Genomic DNA, 22,838 nt, shown 5'->3' on the forward strand with positions numbered 1-22,838 from the left:
TTGCTAAGGTGGAGGTGGTACGGCCGCAGTCGTTGTACTATGCTGCAGACTTTAGTCGCCGCAAGGCAACCCCCAACCAAGAACGCCAGCAGACGTTCCTGAACTCGTTCCCCGTGCTATTGCAAGCCATTGACTCGAAGGTGATGCGCTGCAAGCTCGACGAGAATAAAAGTTACTTCATTACGTACCACTTGTTTTCTCAGTTGCCAACCAATGATGGTGATTGGCAAGGAGCAGTGCAAGTTGGGTAGCCGCTCACGCGGCTGATGCAGTCTGTAACATGATGATGTCTTCTGGGCTTGTGTCTTCCGGGGCCGCCAACCGTTCCACTAAAGAAAACTTCCCGGCTGCCGACAGCGCACGCAGCCCTGCACCGGTGCCGTATGACGATGCAGCCCCAGCCCCCTTCCCGCCTTTCCACTAAAGAAAACTTCCCGGCTGCCGACAGCGCACGCAGCCCTGCACCGGTGCTGTATGACAATGCAGCCCCAGCCCCCTTCCCGCCGTTCCACTAAAGAAATCTTCCCGGCTGCCGACAGCGCACGCAGCCCTGCACCGGTGCCGTATGACGATGCAGCCCCTGCCCCCTTCCCGCCTTTCCACTAAAGAAAACTTCCCGGCTGCCGACAGCGCACGCAGCCCTGCACCGGTGCCGTATGACGATGCAGCCCCAGCCCCCTTCCCGCCTTTCCACTAAAGAAAACTTCCCGGCTGCCGACAGCGCACGCAGCCCTGCACCGGTGCTGTATGACGATGCAGCCCCAGCCCCCTTCCTGCCTTTCCACTAAAGAAAACTTCCCGGCTGCCGACAGCGCACGCAGCCCTGCACCGGTGCCGTATGACGATGCAGCCCCAGCCCCCTTCCCGCCTTTCCACTAAAGAAAACTTCCCGGCTGCCGACAGCGCACGCAGCCCTGCACCGGTGCTGTATGACGATGCAGCCCCAGCCCCCTTCCTGCCGTTCCACTAAAGAAAACTTCCCGGCTGCCGACAGCGCACGCAGCCCTGCACCGGTGCTGTATGACAATGCAGCCCCAGCCCCCTTCCCGCCGTTCCACTAAAGAAATCTTCCCGGCTGCCGACAGCGCACGCAGCCCTGCACCGGTGCCGTATGACGATGCAGCCCCAGCCCCCTTCCCGCCGTTCCACTAAAGAAATCTTCCTGGCTGCCGACAGCGCACGCAGCCCTGCACCGGTGCCGTATGACGATGCAGCCTCAGCCCCCTTCCCGCCTTTAAAGAAAACTTCCCGGCTGCCGACAGCGCACGCAGCCCTGCACCGGAAGCTTCCCAGCATCTGAGACACAAGTTTCCCATCAGTACAGTATTGATCTACCGGCCTCTTGTTTGTTTACCTATGGAACTCATAACAACAACGATACATGCTTGCGACCAGCCGTGCATGGCTGATCCGCCCGCTCAGCACTTCCCACCACTGCCCTGCGCCCGGCGGCCCTTGATAGCTGACTGTGGCAGGGCCGCACCCGCAGCCCGCTTCTGGGATGGCGGATGACATCCAGCCTCGGCCTCACACCCCGCGCTTGCGGCCATGCGCAGGATCTCCGCCTCAAACTCCTCACCGCGCTTGCACATGACATGCAGAGATGCGGTCTTGCCCTCCGCCGCCAACTCCAACCGCCCACGTGCCTCGGCCCTCCCCACTTTCACATCAGACTGGCGTGACACAACGCCAGAGCCCACCGTCACGCCGCACGGCATGCCCGCCTCATCGAATTTAGCGTTAAGTGGCACACGCAAGTCAGCACCGTGCACCACCTGCCGCGCGTCGAACACCAGCAGGTCGCTGTCCTGGGTGCGGGTGTAGGCGCTGACCCCACCAAATGTGAACAGGTTGCGGCTGACATGAGCCGCACGCTCCACATCGTCCAGGAAGTCCTTGCACTGCATGGCGATGAGGGGTGAGCTGTCATACAGCAGGCCAGGGCCATACCCATAAGCGCGCCAGCGAGCCCACGCCCAAATTGTCAAGCACCGGCTTTGGTCAGGGCAATGCTCCCTGGCTGGCATTTGCATCCTTCCTCCACCCGGCCACAAAAACGTTCCGCCGGGTCCCTTCTCCACCCCACCAGCTCGTCCAACCCTTGACGCCTGGCAGCTCACCCGGCGCCCTGTTGCCGACTTCCACAGAGCCAGGAACACGACAGTTGGCGTTGCGTCGTCCGGGTCCAGATGCGGGTGTGTGAAGTAGTCCAGCCCAACCGGAACCAGGCCCCATGGCGCCCCTGTCGCCAGGATTGCAGGCGTACCCGCGACGGTCTCCTTCGCGCTCGTCACGAGGTAGTCCCACATCGCCAGCAGCAGCATGGCGATGCACAGGCCGAACGCACCAATGACCACCCGCGCTTCGTGGCTCCTCGATGTGTGCGCATACCTGTCAAGGAATCAGGCCGTGCACCTTGCATCTGTTGCCAAGCCATCCCGAACGCCGCCCAAAGCCCTCGCCTCCCTGGATTTCCCCTCAGGTTCCGCTCCACCACCGCTACGCACGCCCCTCCCTCCCTGCCATCGCTTGCCAGTCCCATGCCACTCACATGGTCACGCGGCTCGCCTTGTTGGTCTGCACATGCCGGTAGCCTGCCATGTGAGTTTCGCCGCCACACTCTTTCAGCCGACCACGGGGGACCTTCTTCAGCGTCTGCGCCTCCATCAGGCGCCGCTGCATGTTGCGCGCCGCTCGCACCAACACCGGGTACTTGCTCTGCATCACCGGCCCCGGCACATACAGGACCAGGAGGACTGGGTTGAACACGCCGTCAGTCCCCGTCATGTCAATCCAGAACAGGCATGCCCTGCCCGTCATGTCCCAGTACACGGTCAGCGCTAGCTCCGCTGATGTGCGGGGTCTCCCCGCAGATTGCGCCTCCAGGTCCAACGCCGCACGAGCTTTGGCGCGCGCATTGCACGCGTCGAGCACGTTCGGCCGCAGTTGCCGCACGTTGCCTCGCAGTAGGTCGCGGAGGGCATCGGGGACTCGCAGGGCGATGTACAGCTCCCTCAGCAAGGTGCCATCGGTTAGCTCTCCAGCAGCAACCTGGTGCGGACACACGGTCACAAATGGCATTCAAGACATCCAACACACAATTGCAGTGCTCAGGACCCCTGCACACGCGGCCTGTTGGGGGGCCTGGGGTAATGGCGGTCCCACACCACAGATACCCAAAGTTCCCCCCTCACCCCGGGCTCCGGCAGGTCTGTCACAACATCAGTGCCAGAGCGGGCAGCACCAGCACCACTGCTTGCTGCTTCCACATCAGCCATTCCCTCCTTTGGCGTCACCACATTCAATGGTGGTGCAGCCACCGCAGTGCCCTCCACCGCGGCTGCTGCCGTAGTCGATGAAGCTGGCCGCCCATCCTCCACGCCACCGGACTCCCCCTCCTCCAGGCACGCGCCCTGTGCAGGCATTCGTGCATGAGGGCGTACGCATGCCGACCAGGCCCGCCTGCCATCGACGCCACATCACGTGCATGCATGCATGTCCACATTACGTGCACCCTATGGCCTTGCCGCCCCATCCCGGCTGCGCACCTTCAGCTCCAGGATCGCGGACAGGGACACGATCTCGTTGTCCTCCACCATGCCCATGATGCTCTCCTCCACGTCCGGCGCCACATCCCCCACCTCATCGCCCATTGCCTGGGGCCTGGCCATGGGTGGCAGCTCCAGCCGTACCAGCTTATCCGCAATGCCGGCGAAAAGCGTCAACTTGTCCCCCCGTTCCCTGGCCCTTCTTAGCTCCCTGCGAGAGCCGGCGGATTGTGTGGGATTTCAGTCAGCGCGCCCAGCCCCTCGCGCCGAGGCCTGAGCCCCCACATCCGTGCTCCGGGCAGCCCCTTCCAATTCGGGTTAGCCCGGTCGGCCCCGGACGCCCCCGCTCCCCCCCGCCATGCCCCATCTGAGGCCTCCGCCCAATCCAGGCCCGCCTCCGGCGATGTGACGTACCCCGGCCACCACAGCCCATCCATCCAAGCCCTCCCAACCATGGCCTGTACCTCCCCCCAGCCTCACCTTACGAGCTCCTCCCGGCCGTGACGCCTCCACTTCTCGCCCAGCGCCAACAGGAACCTTGGGGGGCACCCGCGGTGGGCGGCCTTGGAAGGATCCCTCCTCCACCGCTGCTCCTCCTCGACTCGTGCCGCGAGGCATGAGGCTTTAGGCATGCCCGGCATGTCCAGCCGCACAACGCCGCCGGCCCTCGCAAGTGCCGCCCTGCACATGCAGCCCGCATGTGATTTTGCGGAAGTCCCGCGAGTGTCCCCCTTCCCCTCCTCAAATCTCACCTTACTATTACGGCCTCATCAGATGACAGCGACAGCGTCCCCTTCTTCAAAACCGTCTCAGTTATGTCCAAATCCTTGCGGGCCTCGCCCTGCTCCAGGCCAACCTCTTCCGAGCTAGACGGCTCCATTCCTATTAGGTGCTTCTTCCAAATCAAGAGGCACCGGGCCCGCGAACGCCGTTCAACGCGACGTTGCCACCCGGAGCCCTGGGTGGCAAAGTCGGCGCGCCTGTAACTCCGTGGCAGTCAGTGCTGCTACTATGTACTCTTGCTTATATTGTTTATGCCCCACCATTTGCCGAGCCCAAACGCGTGTCTCTGGCTATCGCCCACCACCGGCCCGCCCCCGCCCCATGCGCAAAACCCTACCCCTACCAGTCCCTCCCTTTACAAACGATACGTAGCAGTTTTGCAGGTGTTGAAATTGAAGGTGTTCAAAAACACCAAGAAGGTGATGATGCCCAGGGACTCGAGGGGACCCTTTGGATTCACCCGTTTGAATTGGCCTCCGACCTGAGTCAAACGGGGATGGGAGATGGAATCCATCGTTTGAATGCGCTTTAAATTGCAAGAGAGGGCTTTCGTGCACTACCCTACCTCACAACCATCCAACATGGTCGCCCGTGTCTGCAAGCTCCTTATCAAGGATCCCGACCATCCCAACAAAGTCTACCATCAGTGGGCGACAACGATTTCGCCTGGAACTAAGCCTGAAACGTTCAGGGGGGATCTTCTCCCCGAGACGGACTCCACCGTCAATTACAAGCTCTCTGTGGACCCCGAGGACCCCGAGGACCCCGTGGAGTATTATTCGCCGGAGCAGGTTCTGGCGTTTGCTCTCGAGTACCTGGCCAGCGGCTCTGACGGGCCCGCCTGCCCCCTTCCCTGCGCCTCGTGGGATGCGGAGAAGCAGAGGCTGACCCTCACCATTGTGCGCGAGTCCAAGCAGGACCCCATCAAGAAGCCCAAGAAGAGCAACGCGAAAGAGCCCATCACTCGCGTGCGAACGCCGGACTCCGCGCTGTTCATGGAGGCCGTCCGTCGCTTCTACCCCTTCGCCAAGCGCGGCCCTGGCGAAGGCCCCCGCCTGCTCAACACCAGACTGGCCGCCAATGGCGAGTTGAAAAAGTATTGGCAAGACAAGATGGCCGCGGCCTACGCCTGGAGCCTGAAGCGAGGCATCACGTTGTCGCGCGAAGACTTCCAGGCCGACTGGACAAAGTGAGTTTTTGTTCTTCTGTATTGGCATGGGAAGGACGCTAGAATGCGGAGGAATGTCAGTAGCATGAGCGATGAGGAATAGGGGGATGAGAGTGGACTTGACCGCGTTGACTTGTTGAACTGACCGTAGTTAATTCTTTATACATAATGTTGCTTCATCCTACTACTCTTTCACAACATATCCAGGAAGGCAACCGACTTCAACGCCAAGCGCACCACTTACGAGAAGACGACCGCAGCCGCCCGCGCTGTCAAGGACAGTGAGTCTGCTTTCTAATTGTATATACTGTATAAGCACCTTGCAATGAGTGCGTTGAGAGACATGCGCGAGAGGCAGACTTTGCGTCAGTTTGACCTGGACCTTCTGCTCCATCCTCCATCCTCCACCGCGTGCTTGCAGAGAACCAGCCCAAGAATGAGCGTGGCTGGTACAAGAACGCATGGCGCAGCCAGTGGGGCAAGATGTGGGACGGCTACAAGCGCGACCCTGTGCGCTTCACGGCTGGCGAGAAGCAGACGCTGACGGAAGAGGAGGTCGGTCTTTGCAAGGAGCTTGAGTCTTTGCTGCCAAGCCGGGCTTCCGCGAGCGTCAAGGACGCCAAGGTGTCCTACGGTGCCATCGACGCCGGGGGCCTTCTGGTGGGTTACTTTCTTACATAGCCAGACTGTCAGTGCGTGCTTCGCTTACGAGCGCATCCTTACTGCTGATATGACCAGGCGCGGTTGTTGGTGAATGTCTGTTGCGCTTACACAACTCTGCTGCTTCTTGCAGGGACCGCTGGCCAAGGCCTTGAGCGGCCTCTCTTCAAAGACCAAGCGCTCCTCTCTGGGGTCCACAGGCGCCGTCGACGTCGCCGCCGCACCCCAGCCCAGCCCGCCCATGCCCCCGCCCATGCCCCCGCCCATGCCCCAGTCCAGCCCAGGCGCCATCGACAAGCTGGCCGCGGCGGGTGCCGAGCGCGTGAAGGTAAGACCACTGTGATCATGTTCTCTGCGCGCGTCGTCTAATATGGCTCGCTGCGTAAGTCGTTTACTTCTGCACTGGAGATGGTCCCTTGCGGCATAGGTGCCAGGCACCACTGCGGACGGACCGTCCCGTCGTGCAAGTTCGCTTTCACAGCATTGCGGCACACTTGCTGTCATGCAGGCGCTGGGCGACAAGAAGCGGACGGATGCGAAGAAGCGCAAGGATGAGAGGACGGCCGAGGCGCCAGCTAAGGTGAATGGGGGATCGAGCTTCCGTCGTCTGGTTCAGGGTGTGTGTGGCAGCATTGTTGGTGCTCTCGGGTGGGGTTCAGCAGAATGCATTCTTAATGCATGTGGTTCTTGGTCTACGCCAGTGTACTCTTGCGTGTTTTCTTTCACCAATTTATGATGGCGAATCATTGTTGCGCCTACGCCCCCATCCCATGCAGAAGCACAAGGGCGATGAGGTGGTAGCCCCGGCTGCCAAGGCCAAGACCGATGCCAAGACTGCCGCTGAGGGCAAGGCTGCCAAGGTTCCGGCCGCGAAGGCTGGCAAGGCCGCCAGGGGCAAGGCCGCCAGGGGCAAGTAGACTGCCGATGCTGGTGCTACATGGATTGTACAATGTTCGGACTAGGCCTAGTACGGCTTATTCTGGACTTAGCTACCGAGCATTAGGATGTTTGGACCCTGTGTAGACCACCTAGCGGTAGTATGTTTGGACCCTGTGTAGACATCCACTCCAGCATGAGCGAGTGGCATTTGAGGACTGCTGTGCTGCATGTGCATGACAGTGAGACTGTGATGGGCGACAGAGCGCCTTTGACTGTGATGCACTTACTGTCAGATCGTAGTTGCGTGGAAAGCGAGTGAGATGGTCGGTTCAGGTAATCCTGAAACATGTGTGCAGCCAGGGTCCGCCGCAGATGTGGGATAGAGGCAGTGTAACGTGCTCTGGAATGAAGAGTTTCATGTGTTTCTCCGTGGATTGTACGGTTCCCCCGTGTTTCTGTTTTCGAATCGCGTCTCAAGACGCAGTGCGTCTCGTGCATCGCGTGTGTGTGAGACGCGGCGCGTCTAGGGTATCAGGCTAGCGTCTGGTGTGACGCATCGCGTTAGCTAAGACGCGCTCTCCATGCAATTGTACCGCGTCACGACTCGCGTTCCATTGCGTCTCGCAGACGCAGTGAAACGCGCTATCTGCAATGGTGCCCCGCTTCACTGTTTCTGGTTGCGTCCCCATCGCGTCTCTCCCGCGTCTCCCCCGCGTTTCCCCCTTAACGCGCAGCGTCTCGGCGCGTCTGACACCGCGTCTCACAGGTCAGACGCGGCCCAGACGCGCCCAGACGCGGTTTCCCGTTGTTATAGTGGCCATGCTTTTCAGTCAATACGCGTTTAACGAACAGGTGGTGAGCAGTACCAAAACCGTTCCTAAAACCAGCTTGTGCAGGGTGCCTCAAGCCTTGCTTCTCACAGACAGTCACAAGACGCTTCAAGAGAACAGACGCATACAGTTTGGCCAATGCACCTCCTACGGCGATGCCACGGTAATTGCCTGGGACAGTCGGGTCTCCTTTTTTGAACACCGGTGTGACAAGCGTTGTCGTAAACTGGGCGGGAAAATTACCAGTCTCGAAAATGTGCTGCAATAGAATCCGCAGAATAGGTGCAAGCCTATGAATCTCCGGTGCCCCAGGATCATCGTCAGCCTGTCGAAGCTTCCGTGCATACTTGTAACATTCACCAGGTGCAGACTCATTGCCCGCCGACTTCCCGTTTGGCAATCTACGCAACGCCACAGTCACTTCTTCAAGCGTTATGTCATCATTAAGTATAGAAAGGGCTGAAGGCGGTAGCTGTCCGCTTGGGGCCCCGGCACTCGTCTGACCAGCAAACAAACAGTTGTTAACATACCGTAGCGCACTGTGGACCCGTTCAATAGGGAAGTCCCCGTCACCCGCGTGTAGCAGAGAGGCAAAGTGTTTCGTCCAAATGGTCCCGTCTTGAATGCAACAAGAGCCTCTGGCTTCATCTCCTAACATACGCCAAAGCTTCTTATGATCGTGCCGGCATGATTTCAGGAAAACCCGCAGCAGCTTATCTTCGTAAACAGCGCGTGCAATCTTCTTCTGACGATGGTACTCACGCCTAGCCTCCCTAAAGGATTGCCATTCCTCTCCGTTCCTGTCGCAGCCATCAGCACGTCGGCGGGCTCCAAACATCACCTCCCGAGCTTTCTCACAATCTTCGCTCCACCAAGGGCATGCCTTACCACCTGTGTCCGACCTGTCCTCAAACGCCTTTCCCATTGCTTTTCCCACTAGCTTGCTCATCCTATCAACAGCAGAAGTAATGTCGATACTTCCTCCAATCAACTGCATTCCTATCTGCTGGGCCGCTTCATGCGTTGTGTTTGAGGTGGGTGGAGTGCGGAGGACATGGGGCGTGCCGGTTTGGCCCTGGAGCCTTGGGTGGGCAATGAGCAGCCTCAGCAGCTCAGTCCAGTTGTCTTTGATTTATTGCCGGCATTACCGCGAGCGGTATGTGGCCGGCTTTTAGCAGCTTTTCACTAGTCTTGCACAACTGACTCGCATTGAGTATTGGCCAGACTTGCTTACCCACCCGCCCACCCTGCAAGTCTGATTGGAAAGTGCCCGCTGGCGTTGAGGGGTCTTACTGTTGCAATGGCGTTACTGTTTATGCTACACAGTATCCGGGGGGTAGTTGCTGCCCGGCGTGTTGAGAAGCCGGCCGGGCAGACTTTTGTGGGCGGCGGCCGTGACCGGCGCCGCCAGGCCGTGCCGCACGGGGGCCTAAACGGAGATAGGTCTTTGCCCCGCGGCACGGCTACCAAGCCCCTCTTCTGTTTCGCTGCCTCCCGGATATTTGGAGCTTTGCCATTTTGTTTGTGGAAAGGGACGGGCCGCGCAGGTGGCTGTATGGGTGTGGCCCTTTTGAGACGGATGACATCCAGACATGACGAGTATGTGGCTGTACGGAGTGAGGTCATGTGTAAGCGTTGCGTGGTGTGATCTGGAAGGACCTCTTGTCTGCAGCCGACCATCTCAAAAGGGAATTATTGTCTTTACCTGGCTTAGCATGACGGTATCGCCGTTTGTGCGCTACCCAGCTACAGCCAGTTGGGCCAGAATACCGCAGTGCAACAGAATTCCCCACAACACGCTGCACACTACGGGACTACGCCAACCTGCCCCTTGTCTTGTCCCATCGCACCCACCTGTTGGGCCAGCAAGCACCACAAGTGTGCTTGCACCGCAATTAATCGTGTAAAGCGGCTAAAGCCGTATGAAAGTGAAGCGACAGATCGATCGAGCGGGCGCCCTCACCTAAGCGGAGGCAGCTCACCCGCTCTGCTTCGATGCTGCCGCTGCCCCTCGCCATAATCGTTAACGTCACCTTGCCATGAAAGGTTGACTGCATCACTCATGCCTTAATCGTGCGAGACATATAGCACCAGCATCAACAACAACTTATTATGCTGCGACCAGACAGCACAATGCCTCTCCCTCTCAAGCGTAAAAGTGGGCCGTGCCGCCACGTTACGTTGGTGCAAAGGCCGAAGGTTTCGAAATGCTTACTAGATGTCTGACACTCGTGATTTGCGCCAGCTGCGATCAGGAAACGTGATGCAAGCAGTGCGCTTCCGGCATAATCTGCCTGTCGTCTAATGGTTGCCATCGCCGCCAGCTATGTGGTGCTATGACTCATCCCTTTCGCCACTTTCAGAAGACGTGCGCGCGGCAATGCTTCCATCTTGCATGGTCCTCCACAGCTTGCTCCACATACATGCTCGCGTGCGCAGCATCGCAACCATGCAGAGTGTGCCGAGTGCTCTCCAAGCCCAAGCAAACTACAGCGCTACACATTAATACCGTAGTAGTCATCAGGCCCAGTCCATGCAAGGGTGCCGCAGGAAAGAAGGGAAATATCCCCACAGTTCGAAGATGAGCATCTGGGCTGCCATGCGCTCGTCCGAGACCTCATCCCCGCCTACCATAACGCAGCGCCTTTGGCTGACATGCACAAATACGTCTACCAAGGACAGCCCCGTTTGGACGCGGCGACTGCCTTGTTGTGCTTCACAGTGGCCGAAACACCCCGACCAAATTCAGCAAGTGCCGTGCTAAACATCACGCTCAACACCCTGCTTGACATGCCTCCACAATAACAAGAGTAGCCGCGGGAAACGACACGCCTTGTTGCAATTTACTCGCCTGAATGTGTTGCAGAATGAAATGCGCTAAGCCATGAACAGCGGATTGGCTCCGCAAAACACTAACGCACACAAGGGGTGCAGCAATGATGCCACCTAGCCCCATGCCACAAATATGCCTCTGTGCCCCCATCCCCATCCCCATCCACATCCCAACCTCCATCCCCATGGTCATGCTAATGCCTGTCCCCACTGGACGTCCACAATGCACAGCACACACACACGTCATGATCCAAGCGCTCCATCCGGCTTGCATGGACGGGGCTACCCGCGACCCCCGTCCGCTGTCGCTTTGTGCTTGTTAAAAGCGGTGGAAACACCCACCCAGCCCCCGCTGTTCGCACTGCTCTCATACACACGTATATGTGGCTATCCCTCTCCCGTCTTGCGCGGACGGCGCGCTCTCCGCCCCCCGCCCCGCCTCTCCCTTGCTCAAGCCCCCACCCTGAACCAGCTCCATGCCGATGCCAGTTGCCTCAGCAACAGCGCCACCAGCAGCGCAAACACCGCCAGCGCCACCGCCGGTTCAATCGCGGGGCGCTCGCTGGCGGCGCCTGTGGTGCCGCTGGAAGCGGCGGCAGCGGCGGCCTCAGCCGCAGGCGCTGCCTTGGTCGGCAGCGGCCCAGCCCGCGCCTCAGAGGCAACCGCCTCCTCGTCCTCCTCCGGCTCCGCCTTGCTTAGCCCCCCTGCTGCAGCTGCCGAATGCGATTCAGTCTCCGACAAGCGCTGCTGCTCGGCGCCGATGTTAACAGCGCCGATCGGCACACCCGCCGCCACATCCAGCACCTCCAGCTCTCCCAGCTTCCGTTCCTGCTCCTGCCCTGCTGCCTCCTGGACCTGTACCGGCGTCTCGGGCTCCACCGGCGCTGCCCCCTCACGCTCGACCACCGCCGCAGGCACGCCGCCGCCCGCGTCCCCTCCGGCGCAGCCGTCGCAGGCAACCCCGTCGCCACCGCTGACCCAGGGCGCCGGGAGGTGCACCAGCGCCTCTGCCACTGCCGACTGCACCTGCGACGACGTCGCGGTCTGGATCAGCGGCGCTGGCGCCGGCAAGGGCGCAAACAAGGCCGTGGCCGGGTGGCTGCTCCCTGCCGGACCCCGTAGGAAGCTGCCATCACGTGTCGGCGGGGATCCATCACGTGTCGGCGTCGACACCGGCGATAAGTCCGACGGGAGCTCCTCCCCCAACAGCTGATCGGGCGACAGGACCACAGTGCCAGTGACGGCACCGGCTCCCACGTGTGCAGCATTAAGCACGCGGATGGGCGGCGGCGCGGCGGCGCCGGGCGGCGCGCCAGCGGCGGAAAAGCCGGCCAGAGCGCGGCCGCCACTTTGGCCGCCGGCCGCAGACACGCGGCCGCCGGCCGGCCGCAGAGGCAGCAGCTGCTGCGCGGAGCCCTGGAAAGACGGGGATGGGGATAGCGCCGTGACATAGCACGTTGATTCACCGAGACGGGCAGCAATTGCACGCGAAGGGACGTAACGACATCATTATTGACAGCAGGCCACGTCGGCCACAACGCGCACGGCTTCGCGCGTACCGGTATCCGCCCTTGCCAACCCTGGTCTTCCCCCTTTGCCCCTCCCCTCTCCCTCCCTGTCCCTCTCCGCCGCACCTGCACGTGTGCGCCCGCAACCGCGCCCACAACCCCGCCCGCCGCCGCCGCGGCCCCGCCCGCCGTCGCGCCAGCGACGGCCGCGGCGGCGGCTGCCGACCGCGCCAACAGGTCTGCGGGGGTTGCGCCGGTGTCGTCAGCCGCGGTGTGCCACAGCTCCCGCACGCCCGGCACCGCCAGGTGGAGGCCGGCGATGGCGTGCGGGCGGCCCAGCAGCGCCGCCAGGTGCAGGGGCGTCACGCCGCCGGGGCCTGTGGATCCAGGGGGGTTGCAAAGATGGTTGGTGCGGATCCAGGGGGTTGCAAAGATGGTTGGTGCGGACTCAAAGGGCCGCGGGAGAGGAGCCAAGGCCGGCAGGCCGGCAGGCCGAGCTGGCGGCCAGGTAGGCAGGCGGGCATGCCGAGTTGGTAGCCGCACCGTGTGCAAATATGTACGCGCAGTCGGGTGGTGCGCGAAGGCAAAACCAACTAGCGAGACAGCCACCACCAACAAGGGCCTCATGGCGTACAGCTGCACCCTTCATGCACGCATGCGCTCCCTCCTGCGCCTGCCCCCTCTTGCCCCGCCCCCCGCACCCCTCCCCCCGCACCCCTCCCCCCGCACCCCTCCCTCCACGCCCCTCCCGCCGCCACCCCCCCCCATACCCCCCATGCCGCGCAGCCCGCCACCCACCCGGCCGGCCCATGCTGACGTGCTCGCCCAGCACGTCGCCGCATCGCGCCAGCGCCAGCAGCAGCGCCAGGCTGCGGCACCGCACCGCCGCGTGCATCAGGCCCGGCGCCTGCCGCTGCTGCGGGCCGCCGGCCGGCGGCGGCGGCGGCGGCGGCGGCGCCAGGTCGGCGCGCAGCAGGTCGGGGAAGGCGCGGTGAAGCTCCGACAGCGCCGCCACGACACACAGAGCCGAGTCCACCATGCACCTGCGCAGGGGTGTCGGAGCGCGTCCGTTGCGTGTTGTGGGTGTGGTGGCTGAGCGATGGTTTGGCGGGGCGGGGCTGCACGCTGTCGCCAAGCAGCAAAGCACACAAACACCCGCAGCCGCAGCCGCAGCCACCGCCGCAGCCACCGCCGCAGCCACCGCCGCAGCCACCGCCATCGCCGCAGCCGCAGCCGCAGCTGCACCACACGCACGCACGCACGCTGCCGGGAGGCTCCGCCGCGCCGCGTCTCACCTGTTTGCGAAGAAGGTGAGGGTGCTGACGGCTCGGCTCAGCAGCGCTGTGGCGGGGCCGGGGCCCAGCAGCCGCTCCACCACCGTCTCGTCGTCGGCGTTCGTGAGCAGCTCGGACGTGTCAAAGCAGCCCTGGAGGATTATCCAAGACCCACAGGATTGGTAAAGAGCGGGTTGCGGGTACCGTAGTCATGGAGGTAGATGGCCCATCCAATCCCACACATCCAGTCCCACTCACCCAGTCACGCCCACCCCACACCGCCCATTCACACCCACCCCAAACCCAGTCAAAGCCACCCGCCCGCCCCGTTCACAGCCATCCCACCCCCCAAAAGCGGGTCTCAAGCAGCCACACCCATAAGCCACGCCGACCCACCCACGTTTCCATACATCCTTGCAACCCACCCACTCACCCACCCATTCAACCCCCCAAAAGCGGGTCTCGAACAGTCGCACCCAAGCCACACCCAAACCACACCCATAAGCCACGCCGACGCACCAACAGGCGGTGCACGTTCTGCAGGGCCATGGTCGAGCGGCCGCGCGCGGTGCCGGCGCCCATGAAGACCGACAGGTCCACCGCGGCAGAGGCGCGCCCCGCCGCCGTGCTGGCGCTGACGCTGGCGTTGACGCTGCTGGCATGTGTGACGCTGGCGCTGGTGCCCAGCCCGCTGGCTCCGAGAGTGCTGGACCCGCGGGTGTGTGTGCCGGGGCCGGTGGTTGCGATGGTGGCACCGCCCAGCGTGGTTTTGCTGGAGGGGCCATCGTTTGAGGCGAGCGTGGAGGCGGTGTCTGTGTGGGGCCGGGGGGGGGAGCAGACGGAGTGAACGACGGAGTGAATGACGGCGGAGCGGGGCGAGCCTTAAAGTTTGAGGCGTGCGAAAAGGACGGGGCTCCAGCGTACAGGGTGCCTTATGCAGGCACGGGGAGCATGGGCTGCGCGCGGGGCAGGAACTGGCACACACGGCCTCTGCTGGCAAAGACGACGCTGGTGTCCAAAGACGATGCTGGATGATGGTGTCCACGCCTCAACCCCGAGGGGACCCTCCTAAGGACCCACCTAAGGACCCACAGCCCCCCACTCACGACCCCGCTGCGATGACAACAACGACGACTTCGACGACTCACAGCTGTAGGTGCTGGTGAAGCCCTCCAACACGCTCGCCACGGTTGCCGCGTCGTCATTTGCGCCGGGGCCGTCGCCGCCGCCGCCAGGGCCGTCCGGGTTGCCGCCGCCGCCGCCGCAGACTGCGTCCTGGTCCAAGGAGGAGCTCCGCCTGCGTGTGTGTGTGTGTGTGTGTGTGTGTGTGTTAAAGAGCACAAGGAAAACGATGCGCAAAGACAGTGTATGCGATGCAGCAAAGCGACGGTTTACGGATGTTACCTGAAGTTACCTCGCATACCTGCTGCGGTGAGCCGCCGGTCTTACCAACCGGAAATCGCGCAACCCCCGCTACTCTAACCTCGAGGGAGGATTCGTGTCCACACGCTCTCAAGGGTGCAAACCCATGCATGTGCTCACGTGTGTGTGTGTGTGTGTGTGTGTGTGTGTTTGTGTGTGTGCGTTTGGTGTTTGCGGTGCGTGTTGTTGTGTGAAGGTCGGGTTAAGGGGCTGGGTGTGTTGTGGGGTATGCAAATGCAGGACTCATAGCCGTGGGCTCAAGCCGCAAGGTGGCGGCGGCATCAGCAACAACCATCGCCTTACCTGTCATGCATGGAACAACACGCCGCCACCCCAATCGCCCGAGCCCTACCCTCCGCACCGCACCCCGCACTGCACCCCGCACCGCACCCCGCGCCGCATCCCAACCTCACCAGGTGTTTTTTGAGCAGCCGCTGCTGGGCGGCACGACCGCCGCGCCCACCACCGGGCACAGGCCGTTGACGGGCTGCGCCAGCAGCGGCCGCACATCCAGCAGGCTGCCCACATCGCACAGCAGCCGCCGCAGGCTGCGTGGGGAAAAGCACCAAAAGGGAAAGGGTCGACACCGTGCATGCGAACGCTCAAGCGGACAGCAGGCTGTGTGCTTGTCTGTGAGAGGGATGGGTTGCAGAGCAGACAAGAGCATTGCGACCTAGGGTGCGGGGTAAGGCACTACGCGATCGGAAATTTCCGTAAAAGCACTATGCGGTCCGCAATCTCTGATATGTGGGAGTTTATTACCCCTAAGCCGCCATCCTACCTGGCGGGCGGCAGGCGGCCCTGCAGCGCGTTCAGCTCCGCAGCCACGCGCTCCGACGGCACCACCGCCACCGCCAGCCAGTCGCTCAGAACCGCCGCCGCCGCGCCGCCGACACCGGCAGCAGCGGCGCCCAACGCCGCCGGGGCGCCAGCGGCGGGGGCCGCCCAGGCCGCGGCGCCGGCGGGGCTGGCGGGCTCGGCGGCGGCGGCCCACTCCGCCTCGATGGTGAGGAGGCCGCAGGCGGGCAGCAGCGGCAGCGCCACCAGCGCATACGTGTCGGAGGCGTGCTGGACCTGCGGCGGCGGCGCGCGTCGTGTACGCAGCGTTGATTGGGGTTGCATTCATGGTTAATCAAGAAGAAATGAAGTTTTAACCAGCTCAGTGTTATGGCAGCCGCGTCGTTACCGATGACGTCGTGGGGGGAGACCGTGTGACCCGGGCGGCACGCGCCCTCCTGTTGTGAAGAGGGCTTAGCGGGATTGCGGCCTGCCCCTTTCCCTCCATGCGTGTCGTGTACGCCTAGCATAGCCCTGCGGTATATAGGCTAGCCCACCACACAGGACCTCCCAAGACCTCCCCCACTCTGCACCATCTTTTGCAATTCCCCACACCCGCCCGCCCACCTGCAGCTGGTAGTGCACGCCGTGCATGCGGCCCCACAGCTCCACGTTGGGCGCCGCCAGGCCCGAGCCAAACAGCTGGATGCTGCCGCGCGCGCCTGTTCGAGTGGATCGGTAGAGGGTTACATTCATGATTAAATAGGAAGAAGCGAAGTTATAGGCAGGTGCAGGGTGGGCCATGCAATGGGTGAGTGGTGGTGGGCCAGTGCCAGAGCACCTGGTGCCGTGCACAGCATTGGGGTGCTTAAGCTGGGGCGAAAAACGCGCCGTTGCGCCGCAGCAACCAAACGCACAGCGCCCCGAAACATCGCTCGGAATCGTGTACAACACTGGAGTGGCGGGCGCACGTGAGAATGGGCGAGATGTATGCGAAGCGGTGCTCACCCATTTGCACGGCTGCAACTGAGGCGCGGACCAGCGACCCAAGCTGTGCGGCCGGCACCGAGGCGGCCGGCGCCGCCACCTCCACACCCTCCTTGTTGACGCAGATGGTCTGAGGGCACACACAGCAGGGCAAGGCCAGACACCCGAGGCGCTGTGAGGTCGACCGCGCAGCACACGAGGCACAGCTCCGGCCCCGTGCTCTCCCTCTGGCGGTCTGGTCCCCGTCGGCAGGCCCCCACCGACTGCCCCGCGACATCCCGGCCATTCAACGCGGGGCTATCATACATTCATACCCGACTAGAGCGAGTCGTTATACCCCCACACACAGCTGCAGAGCGAGTCCGCCACCCGATGACCCCGCGCTTACCTGGCTCCCCGCCTGCAGCACCACGCCGGTTTCGTTGAGCGTCGCCAGTTGCTGCACCGCCGCTAGCACACCCGGGGCGCGCGCATTGAATCCGCCGCCGCCGCCGCCGTTGAGCCCATCGCCACGGCCGGTGTCCCGGGCTGGCTGGCTGTCGGCGTCAGCGGCGATGCTGCGCCGTACGCTGGCGTGGGCGACGACACGCACGCAGCCAGGGCGCACGGAGGTCTGCGGCCACGTCGTGAGGTTAGCGAAGACGAGTCGGCGGCGTGAGGGTTAGCTCATGGGCGCGCATGGCCGGACGGGGGCGCGGATGGCGCACTGGCGTGAAGTAGGCTCGGGCCCTAACGCAGGCAAGTACGCAGAAACGTAGGCGCTCTCCGCAAGAATCCGCACACGCCACGGCAGTGCCATCGGATAACAGCGGCCAGGCAACGGCGCTGTCTTGTGGTGGCAGCAGCAAAACAAGCCTGGTGGTCCGGCAACGCACCGGCATGGGTCCGGCCAGGCTGCCGCAGCCCTGCGCCGCCACCTGGTGCAGCAGCAAAGGCGTGGAGGGGTCCAGGCTGTACGGGTCGCAGTCCGCCAGCTTGTACGACAGCCGCACCTGTACGGCAGGCACACATGTACGACAGGCATGTAGCCACGTACGGGGAGGGGCGGCAGTGTGAGGAGGTGCGAGGGGCAAAGCCTTTGCGGCTCCGTGTGTCCTGCGCACCTTCTTCACAACCCCTGAATCGGAGCGAGAACATTTCGCGACACACAATCGGCAACCCGCCGCCGCAACCGCTACCGGCGTTGCTGCTCCCTCTCCCACTCTCCAACCAACACACGGCCCGCCACACACCATGTCATAGTCGCTCTCGTAATCGGTGTCAAAGATGGTGCCGCCCTGGCCGACGCCCGCCAAGGCCGCGGCGCCGCCACCAGGATCCATGCCGTACATCGCATTCAGCTCCTCCAGCGCGCGGCCCCAGGCGCCGTCGCCGCTGCTGAGCCCAGTGTTGGCCGTGCCAGCTCCCGTGCCGCCGGTGGCCGGGACCGTGCCGCCTGTACCCGGGCCGTCGACCAGCATGGCAGGGCCGGAGCCACAGGCGCTGGCGGCACCGCTGGCGCCGGCTGCGGCGGCCGCGGAGACAGGCATGGCGTAGCAGACGCCGCTGCTGGCGCCGCCCACGCCGCCGTTGGGCGTGGGCGCGTCGGTCAGCGTGCTGGCGTGCGGGCTGGCGGAGAGGAGAAGTTGCTGCTGCTGCTGCTGCTGCTGCTGTTGCTGCTGCTGTTGTGAGGCGTTGCTGCCCTGCGGGTGCTGCGCCTGCTGCTGGCCGTTGGCCGGCCAGCCGTGGGTCTGGAGTTGCGCCGCCGAACTGGCGAGGGAGGGGCGGGGCAGCATGTCGGTTCGGCTGTGGTTGGCGTCGCCATACGCGACCGGCACCATGGGCAGGTTGGCGTTGTCGACCACCGCGGCCGCCGCGGCCAGGTTGGTGGCGGCGGGGATGGCAGCGGCGCCGCCAAAGGACCCGTGCATGATGGGAACCATGGGCCCCACAGCGCAATGCACGCTGCTCACGTGCAGCCGGCCATGGGCTCCGCTGGAGCCGGCCGGGTCGGCGCTGCCCCAGCTGCCGTCTGTCATGGTGATCGCCTGCTGCTGTTGCTGCTGTTGCTGCTGTTGCTGCAGTTGCTGCTGTTGCTGTTGGGCCAGCCACTGCGGCTGCGCGTGCGGCCGCATGCCGGCGGCGTCCCGGACCGCGCCGCCCGGCTGCAGCACGCCAGTCGTGGAGTCGCGCGTGCTGGCCAGGCCGCCGGGCGGGTAGTTGCCCTGGCCTCCAGGCAGGGTCGGGTACCCGGGCATCCCGTTGGCGCCGTCTAGGCCTAGGTAGGCGGTAGCCCAGGTCGCTGGCGCCGACGCGGCGTGCGTGGGAGCGGTCACAGGGCTGGCGAGCAGCTCCTGACACCAGCCCGAGTCATCCTGCGAGCATTTCGAACACGAGCATGCAGCAGGATTGGAGCACAGGTCATTTAGGTCCCAAGACCGAGGAAACCGAGGGCAGCGCGGCGGGTGCGGTCGCCGTGCAGCATCCGGGAACCCGCGCCTGGGATGATGACTGGCTGTGTTCACAGCAATGGCCATGCTAGCTAACCTAGCTAGCTATACACGGCTAGCTGCATACGGCTAGCGACATGGGTGCTGGGCTATTACGCACATGAAGCACGTCTGTCATGATGTCTTCCAGCTGGCTGTCTAGAGCCACGCCGTCAGCCATGGGGGGCAGTGTTAGGCCGCCGGAGGAGCCGCCGCGGCCGCCGCCGCCGCAGCCCTGCATTAGGCCAAGCAGCGACTCGAGAGCCACGCGCTCCGAGTGGCTCAGGCCCGGCCGCTGGCACAGCGACTGCACGGTAGGGGATGCGGTTTCCAGGGATGGCGGGTCCGTTAGGATGATGGCGGGGAGAGAGGCCAGGACTTCGTGCGTGTGGGCGTGTGGGCGGCACTGCTAAATGTGGTTAGATACATTGTAGGTGCTGGGCAATGGGCACGTGCAACGAGTGCCGTGCAGCCCAAACCAACACAAAGCCGTCATGTCAAGGCGGCGGCGGGCACCCATTGCGGTGGCCACCCAGCGCGCATGCGCGCGCCATCCTAGCCGCATCCACACCTTACCTTGAGCGCGGTCGCGATGCTGGCATCCATGGACGCCGCGCGCGCCGCCTTCAGGGTGCCGCTGCAGCCTGCCAGCGCCAGCGCCGCCGCCCGCGGGCCCAGCCCGGTACGGGCGCGGGACTGCTGCTGGTGCTGCTGGTGCTGCTGCTGGTGCCGCTGGTGCTGCTGTTGCATCAGAGCCGACAGATCCGTGTCACCAAACGGCGACCTGCAGGCGCCGACGCCGGGCGCATCGTAATCATTGAGCACATGCTGCTGCGCCGCCGCCGCGCCAGTGCCACCGAAACCGCGGTTACCCGAGCTCCGGCCTCCGAACCCACGGCCACCCGAGCCCATGCCGGTCGCACCTGCGGCCGCATCCGCGGCCGCGGCTGCCTCCTCGGAAACGGGCGGCGCCTGCGCCAAAGTCACATAGGGCTCCTCCCGGTTCGGTCGAAGCCCCAGCAGCCCCGGCACTAGCTGTTGCGGCGGCACCTGCAGTAGCTGTTGCGCCTGCGGCCGCTGAGGCTGTGTCAGCTGCTGCTGCTGCTGCGGTAGCTGTTGCGGCTGCAGCAGGTGCTGCTGCGTCTGCATTGCAGCTGCCCACTGCGGCGCAGCGATGCCGGCTGCAGCCACTTCCATGCCGGCCGGAGCAGCAGCCACGCCGGCAGCGGCAGCGCCGGCGGCGGCGGCGGCAGTTAAGCTGGTGGGCGCGCGCGGGGCGCCATCCAGTCGCAGGGCACTGGCGAAGGGCGCAAGTGCATCCGCGGCGAAATCCGTGACGTCCCCCACGGAGTGGGTGTTGTGGCTGGGCACCGGCGTGCGGCTGTCTGCATGGCTCTCATCCTGCGGACGTAACAGCGGTGCGTTATGCAAGTGCGTCCGAGGCGCGAGCGTGCGTGAAATGAACGGTGCCGGTGCCGAGTCACTGCGCCTGCGTGTTCCGCTACGCCAGTGCGGTTCCGGCTGCGTCAGTGCGCTTTCGGTTGCGCCCGCACAGGCGTGTGTGGCTGCAGCAGTGTGGGACCGCCGTACCTCCCCAGCCGCTCAGCCCTTACTTCCCCCACCTGCAACGCGCTTCCGGAGGCGTGCGCCGCCATGCATGACTTGGGCTCCGAGGACAGGCGCGTGCGCTTGCTGGATGGCGAGGGCGCGGACGTGCCGTGTGTGTTGCGCCTGCATCGCAGAGGAGGAGCCGGCCAGGAGGAGTGTCAGTCGCTGGCACCAAGGCTGCGCACCCGCACGAAATTAACGCTGCGTGAGCCCCACGCTCGTGTGAACAGCAGCTGCCGCTTCGAGCGAAGCGGTGTGGGCCGCTACCGATCCACTGGCACACGCATCCCAGGTTTCATTTGGGTTGCGCCAATGGCCGGTGTCCGACCCACATCCTGCCATCCCATGATCCCACCATGCGACCATCCGGCCATCGTGCCAGCCCCGCAACACGCACCGCTGCGAACTTGGCTCCGGGTCCGCGTCGTTGGACCTGGTGTCTCGCCCCTCCGATGACCCAGATCCCTGCAGCTCGCTGCTGCTGCCGCCCCGGGCCTTGCCACAAGCTACGTCAGGGCTCTGTCCCGCCGCACCGGCGCCGCCGCCTCCCGCCTGCGCCGCGGCCGCCTTGGCCTGCAGGGACTTCTGCTTCGCCAGGTTGCGCCGGGTAAGGCGGAAGCGGCAGCTCCTGTTTGTTGTTTATGGTTGGGGATGGGTGCATACCCAGAGCTCAGATTCAGTGGAGAGGGCTCGCGGCTCCTCGACTGGTGTTACGGCGGGGCCGTTCGCGGGGCACTTGAGGAGTGAGCACGGTTTCGCTTAAGGTACTCAAGAGTGGTGGCGCTGCCTCTCCGCCGGCCCGCCCAATTACGACCTATGTCTGCCCAGGACTGTCGCAGAGCCCTCCGGCTGGCAATTGGAGCAGCGCTCCATCTCAAAGCAACCCTACTTGCCTGTTGCCAGAGTCGAAGGCCGTAAGGCGCTCAAACTTGGCGCACTGTTGGCAGAAGCGCATCTCCACACCATCCAACACCACTACCGGTAGTATGGCGTGCGTCTGGCACACCAGGTGCCGCTTGAAGTAGGGCTGCGGCAGGTTTCGGAGGAATTCGACGGGGTTGCCGGGGCCGACACGCGGACGTGGGCGGGGACGTGGGGTACGGCCGAGTTCAAGGGAAACCAGGGGAGGGCAACCTTTCCGACCCAACTTTGGCAGGGACACTAAACATCGCCCTCACCGCGCCACCTTAACCATGTCGTAGCTTGCGCTCTTGCATCAACTAAAAAGCGCAGCCGACACAAGAGAGCACGGGGCGCAGCACGGGGCACCCATACCGATTCGTAGCGCCGGGTGCAGCGGCAACTGTTCAGATAAGAGGAGCAAATTTCCTCACCTTGCAATCCAGGAGCGACTCAGCGCATCCAGCGACCTGCCCGCGCGCAACAAGTTCCGAGAGGGCGTCAAAAATCTAAACAGATAGCTACTATGTTGCTAAATGTGATAACAACGATTTCCATACATAAAGCAAGGAGCCTGCCCTGAGCCTGCCCCAGCGCACCTGACATCGGGCCCCGCTTCCACGGCGCCCTCGAGAATTGGGGGCGGAACCTGGTCATCACATACACGATTAGGCTTTACCCTCAGCTGCTACACGCGGTTTCGCCGAAAAGCAGGCGTACTCGGACCTTCCTTCCTTCTGCAAACTGACCTGCGCCCACCGCCTGCGAGTCCAGCGTCAGCGGATTCCACAGCGTCGACGTCGCATCCCAGCTATGTATGACCTGGGCCTCCCCGTCCATTTCGGCGCTCCTACAGTGGCCGCAACGTTGCTTTGCTCTTAAGAGCAGAAGCCTACTATGTTATGCATGATTCATGGTTATAAGAACAGCGATAAGAGCAAGGACAGGGCTCTGGCGCGGGCTGTCGATTATTGTGCAGATGAACGCTTCGTTGTGAAACTACGTGTATAGGCACTACTGCAAGGCAACAGTATCATAAAATTTGGACATCTCACAGCATTCACAGCGCATCGATGTAAGCGTCACGCCCGGTTTTTTCCTGCGACAATCTTCGTGGTCATCGCAACCGGTCACAGGCCGCCACGGGACGGGTGCTAACAGCAGTGCCTTTCCGCTGCCTTGGATTCTGTGCTC

The 22,838-nt window shown here is 63.4% G+C and overlaps 4 protein-coding genes across 4 annotated transcripts in view; 1 reads left to right on the forward strand and 3 right to left on the reverse strand.

Annotated features, from left to right (window-relative positions):
• Positions 1-176, reverse strand: part of CHLRE_04g212850v5 (uncharacterized protein) — a 4,096-nt gene extending 3,920 nt beyond the window's left edge. Inside the window, exon 1 of the mRNA XM_043061621.1 lies at positions 1-176. This exon is cut by the window's left edge and continues 503 nt beyond it. The gene's annotated coding sequence lies outside the window, so the exon portion shown is untranslated.
• Positions 177-230: 54 nt separating this feature from the next.
• Positions 231-4,536, reverse strand: CHLRE_04g212800v5 (uncharacterized protein). Its single transcript, XM_043061619.1, has 7 exons — positions 4,301-4,536; positions 4,029-4,229; positions 3,549-3,759; positions 3,195-3,413; positions 2,552-3,051; positions 2,121-2,391; positions 231-1,901 (listed from the first exon to the last, which is right to left on the reverse strand). Exons 1-7 carry the CDS (start codon positions 4,426-4,428, stop codon positions 1,419-1,421), a joined length of 2,013 nt encoding a protein of 670 aa, XP_042925155.1. The 5' UTR covers positions 4,429-4,536; the 3' UTR covers positions 231-1,418.
• Positions 4,537-4,716: 180 nt separating this feature from the next.
• CHLRE_04g212801v5 (uncharacterized protein) lies at positions 4,717-7,705 on the forward strand. The gene is made up of 6 exons (XM_043061620.1): positions 4,717-5,520; positions 5,707-5,780; positions 5,921-6,159; positions 6,293-6,487; positions 6,668-6,739; positions 6,936-7,705. The coding sequence occupies exons 1-6, from the start codon at positions 4,913-4,915 to the stop codon at positions 7,074-7,076; spliced, it is 1,329 nt and encodes a 442-aa protein (XP_042925156.1). The 5' UTR covers positions 4,717-4,912; the 3' UTR covers positions 7,077-7,705.
• A 1,850-nt stretch (positions 7,706-9,555) lies between these two features.
• On the reverse strand, positions 9,556-22,686 carry CHLRE_04g212700v5 (uncharacterized protein). The gene is made up of 21 exons (XM_001698664.2): positions 22,394-22,686; positions 22,244-22,293; positions 22,079-22,114; positions 21,638-21,771; positions 21,142-21,372; positions 20,759-20,867; positions 19,713-20,537; positions 19,258-19,443; positions 17,901-19,022; positions 17,544-17,660; positions 17,057-17,281; positions 16,690-16,798; positions 16,309-16,403; positions 15,686-15,978; positions 15,318-15,452; positions 14,631-14,779; positions 14,002-14,294; positions 13,504-13,634; positions 13,007-13,251; positions 12,335-12,585; positions 9,556-12,116 (listed from the first exon to the last, which is right to left on the reverse strand). Exons 1-21 carry the CDS (start codon positions 22,482-22,484, stop codon positions 11,151-11,153), a joined length of 5,793 nt encoding a protein of 1,930 aa, XP_001698716.2. The 5' UTR covers positions 22,485-22,686; the 3' UTR covers positions 9,556-11,150.
• Positions 22,687-22,838: the final 152 nt, after the last annotated feature.

This window comes from Chlamydomonas reinhardtii, chromosome 4 (assembly GCF_000002595.2).
Source record: "Chlamydomonas reinhardtii strain CC-503 cw92 mt+ chromosome 4, whole genome shotgun sequence".
NCBI lineage: Eukaryota > Viridiplantae > Chlorophyta > Chlorophyceae > Chlamydomonadales > Chlamydomonadaceae > Chlamydomonas > Chlamydomonas reinhardtii.

Excerpts from the sequence above, each read along its gene's own strand:
- CHLRE_04g212801v5 (XM_043061620.1), top strand. The coding sequence starts at position 4,913 with ATGGTCGCCCGTGTCTGCAAGCTCCTTATCAAGGATCCCGACCATCCC. Across the intron at positions 6,488-6,667 it reads CGGGTGCCGAGCGCGTGAAG|GCGCTGGGCGACAAGAAGCG; the intron begins GTAAGACCACTG and ends GCTGTCATGCAG. Across the intron at positions 6,740-6,935 it reads CGGCCGAGGCGCCAGCTAAG|AAGCACAAGGGCGATGAGGT; the intron begins GTGAATGGGGGA and ends CATCCCATGCAG.
- CHLRE_04g212700v5 (XM_001698664.2), bottom strand. The coding sequence starts at position 22,484 with ATGGACGGGGAGGCCCAGGTCATACATAGCTGGGATGCGACGTCGACG. Across the intron at positions 22,115-22,243 it reads GAAGCGGGGCCCGATGTCAG|GTCGCTGGATGCGCTGAGTC; the intron begins GTGCGCTGGGGC and ends GCGCGCGGGCAG. Across the intron at positions 21,373-21,637 it reads GCCTTCGACTCTGGCAACAG|GAGCTGCCGCTTCCGCCTTA; the intron begins GCAAGTAGGGTT and ends AACAACAAACAG.
- CHLRE_04g212800v5 (XM_043061619.1), bottom strand. The coding sequence starts at position 4,428 with ATGGAGCCGTCTAGCTCGGAAGAGGTTGGCCTGGAGCAGGGCGAGGCC. Across the intron at positions 3,760-4,028 it reads GGCCGGGAGGAGCTCGTAAG|GGAGCTAAGAAGGGCCAGGG; the intron begins GTGAGGCTGGGG and ends CGGCTCTCGCAG. Across the intron at positions 1,902-2,120 it reads AGTCGGCAACAGGGCGCCGG|TGCAAGGACTTCCTGGACGA; the intron begins GTGAGCTGCCAG and ends ATCGCCATGCAG.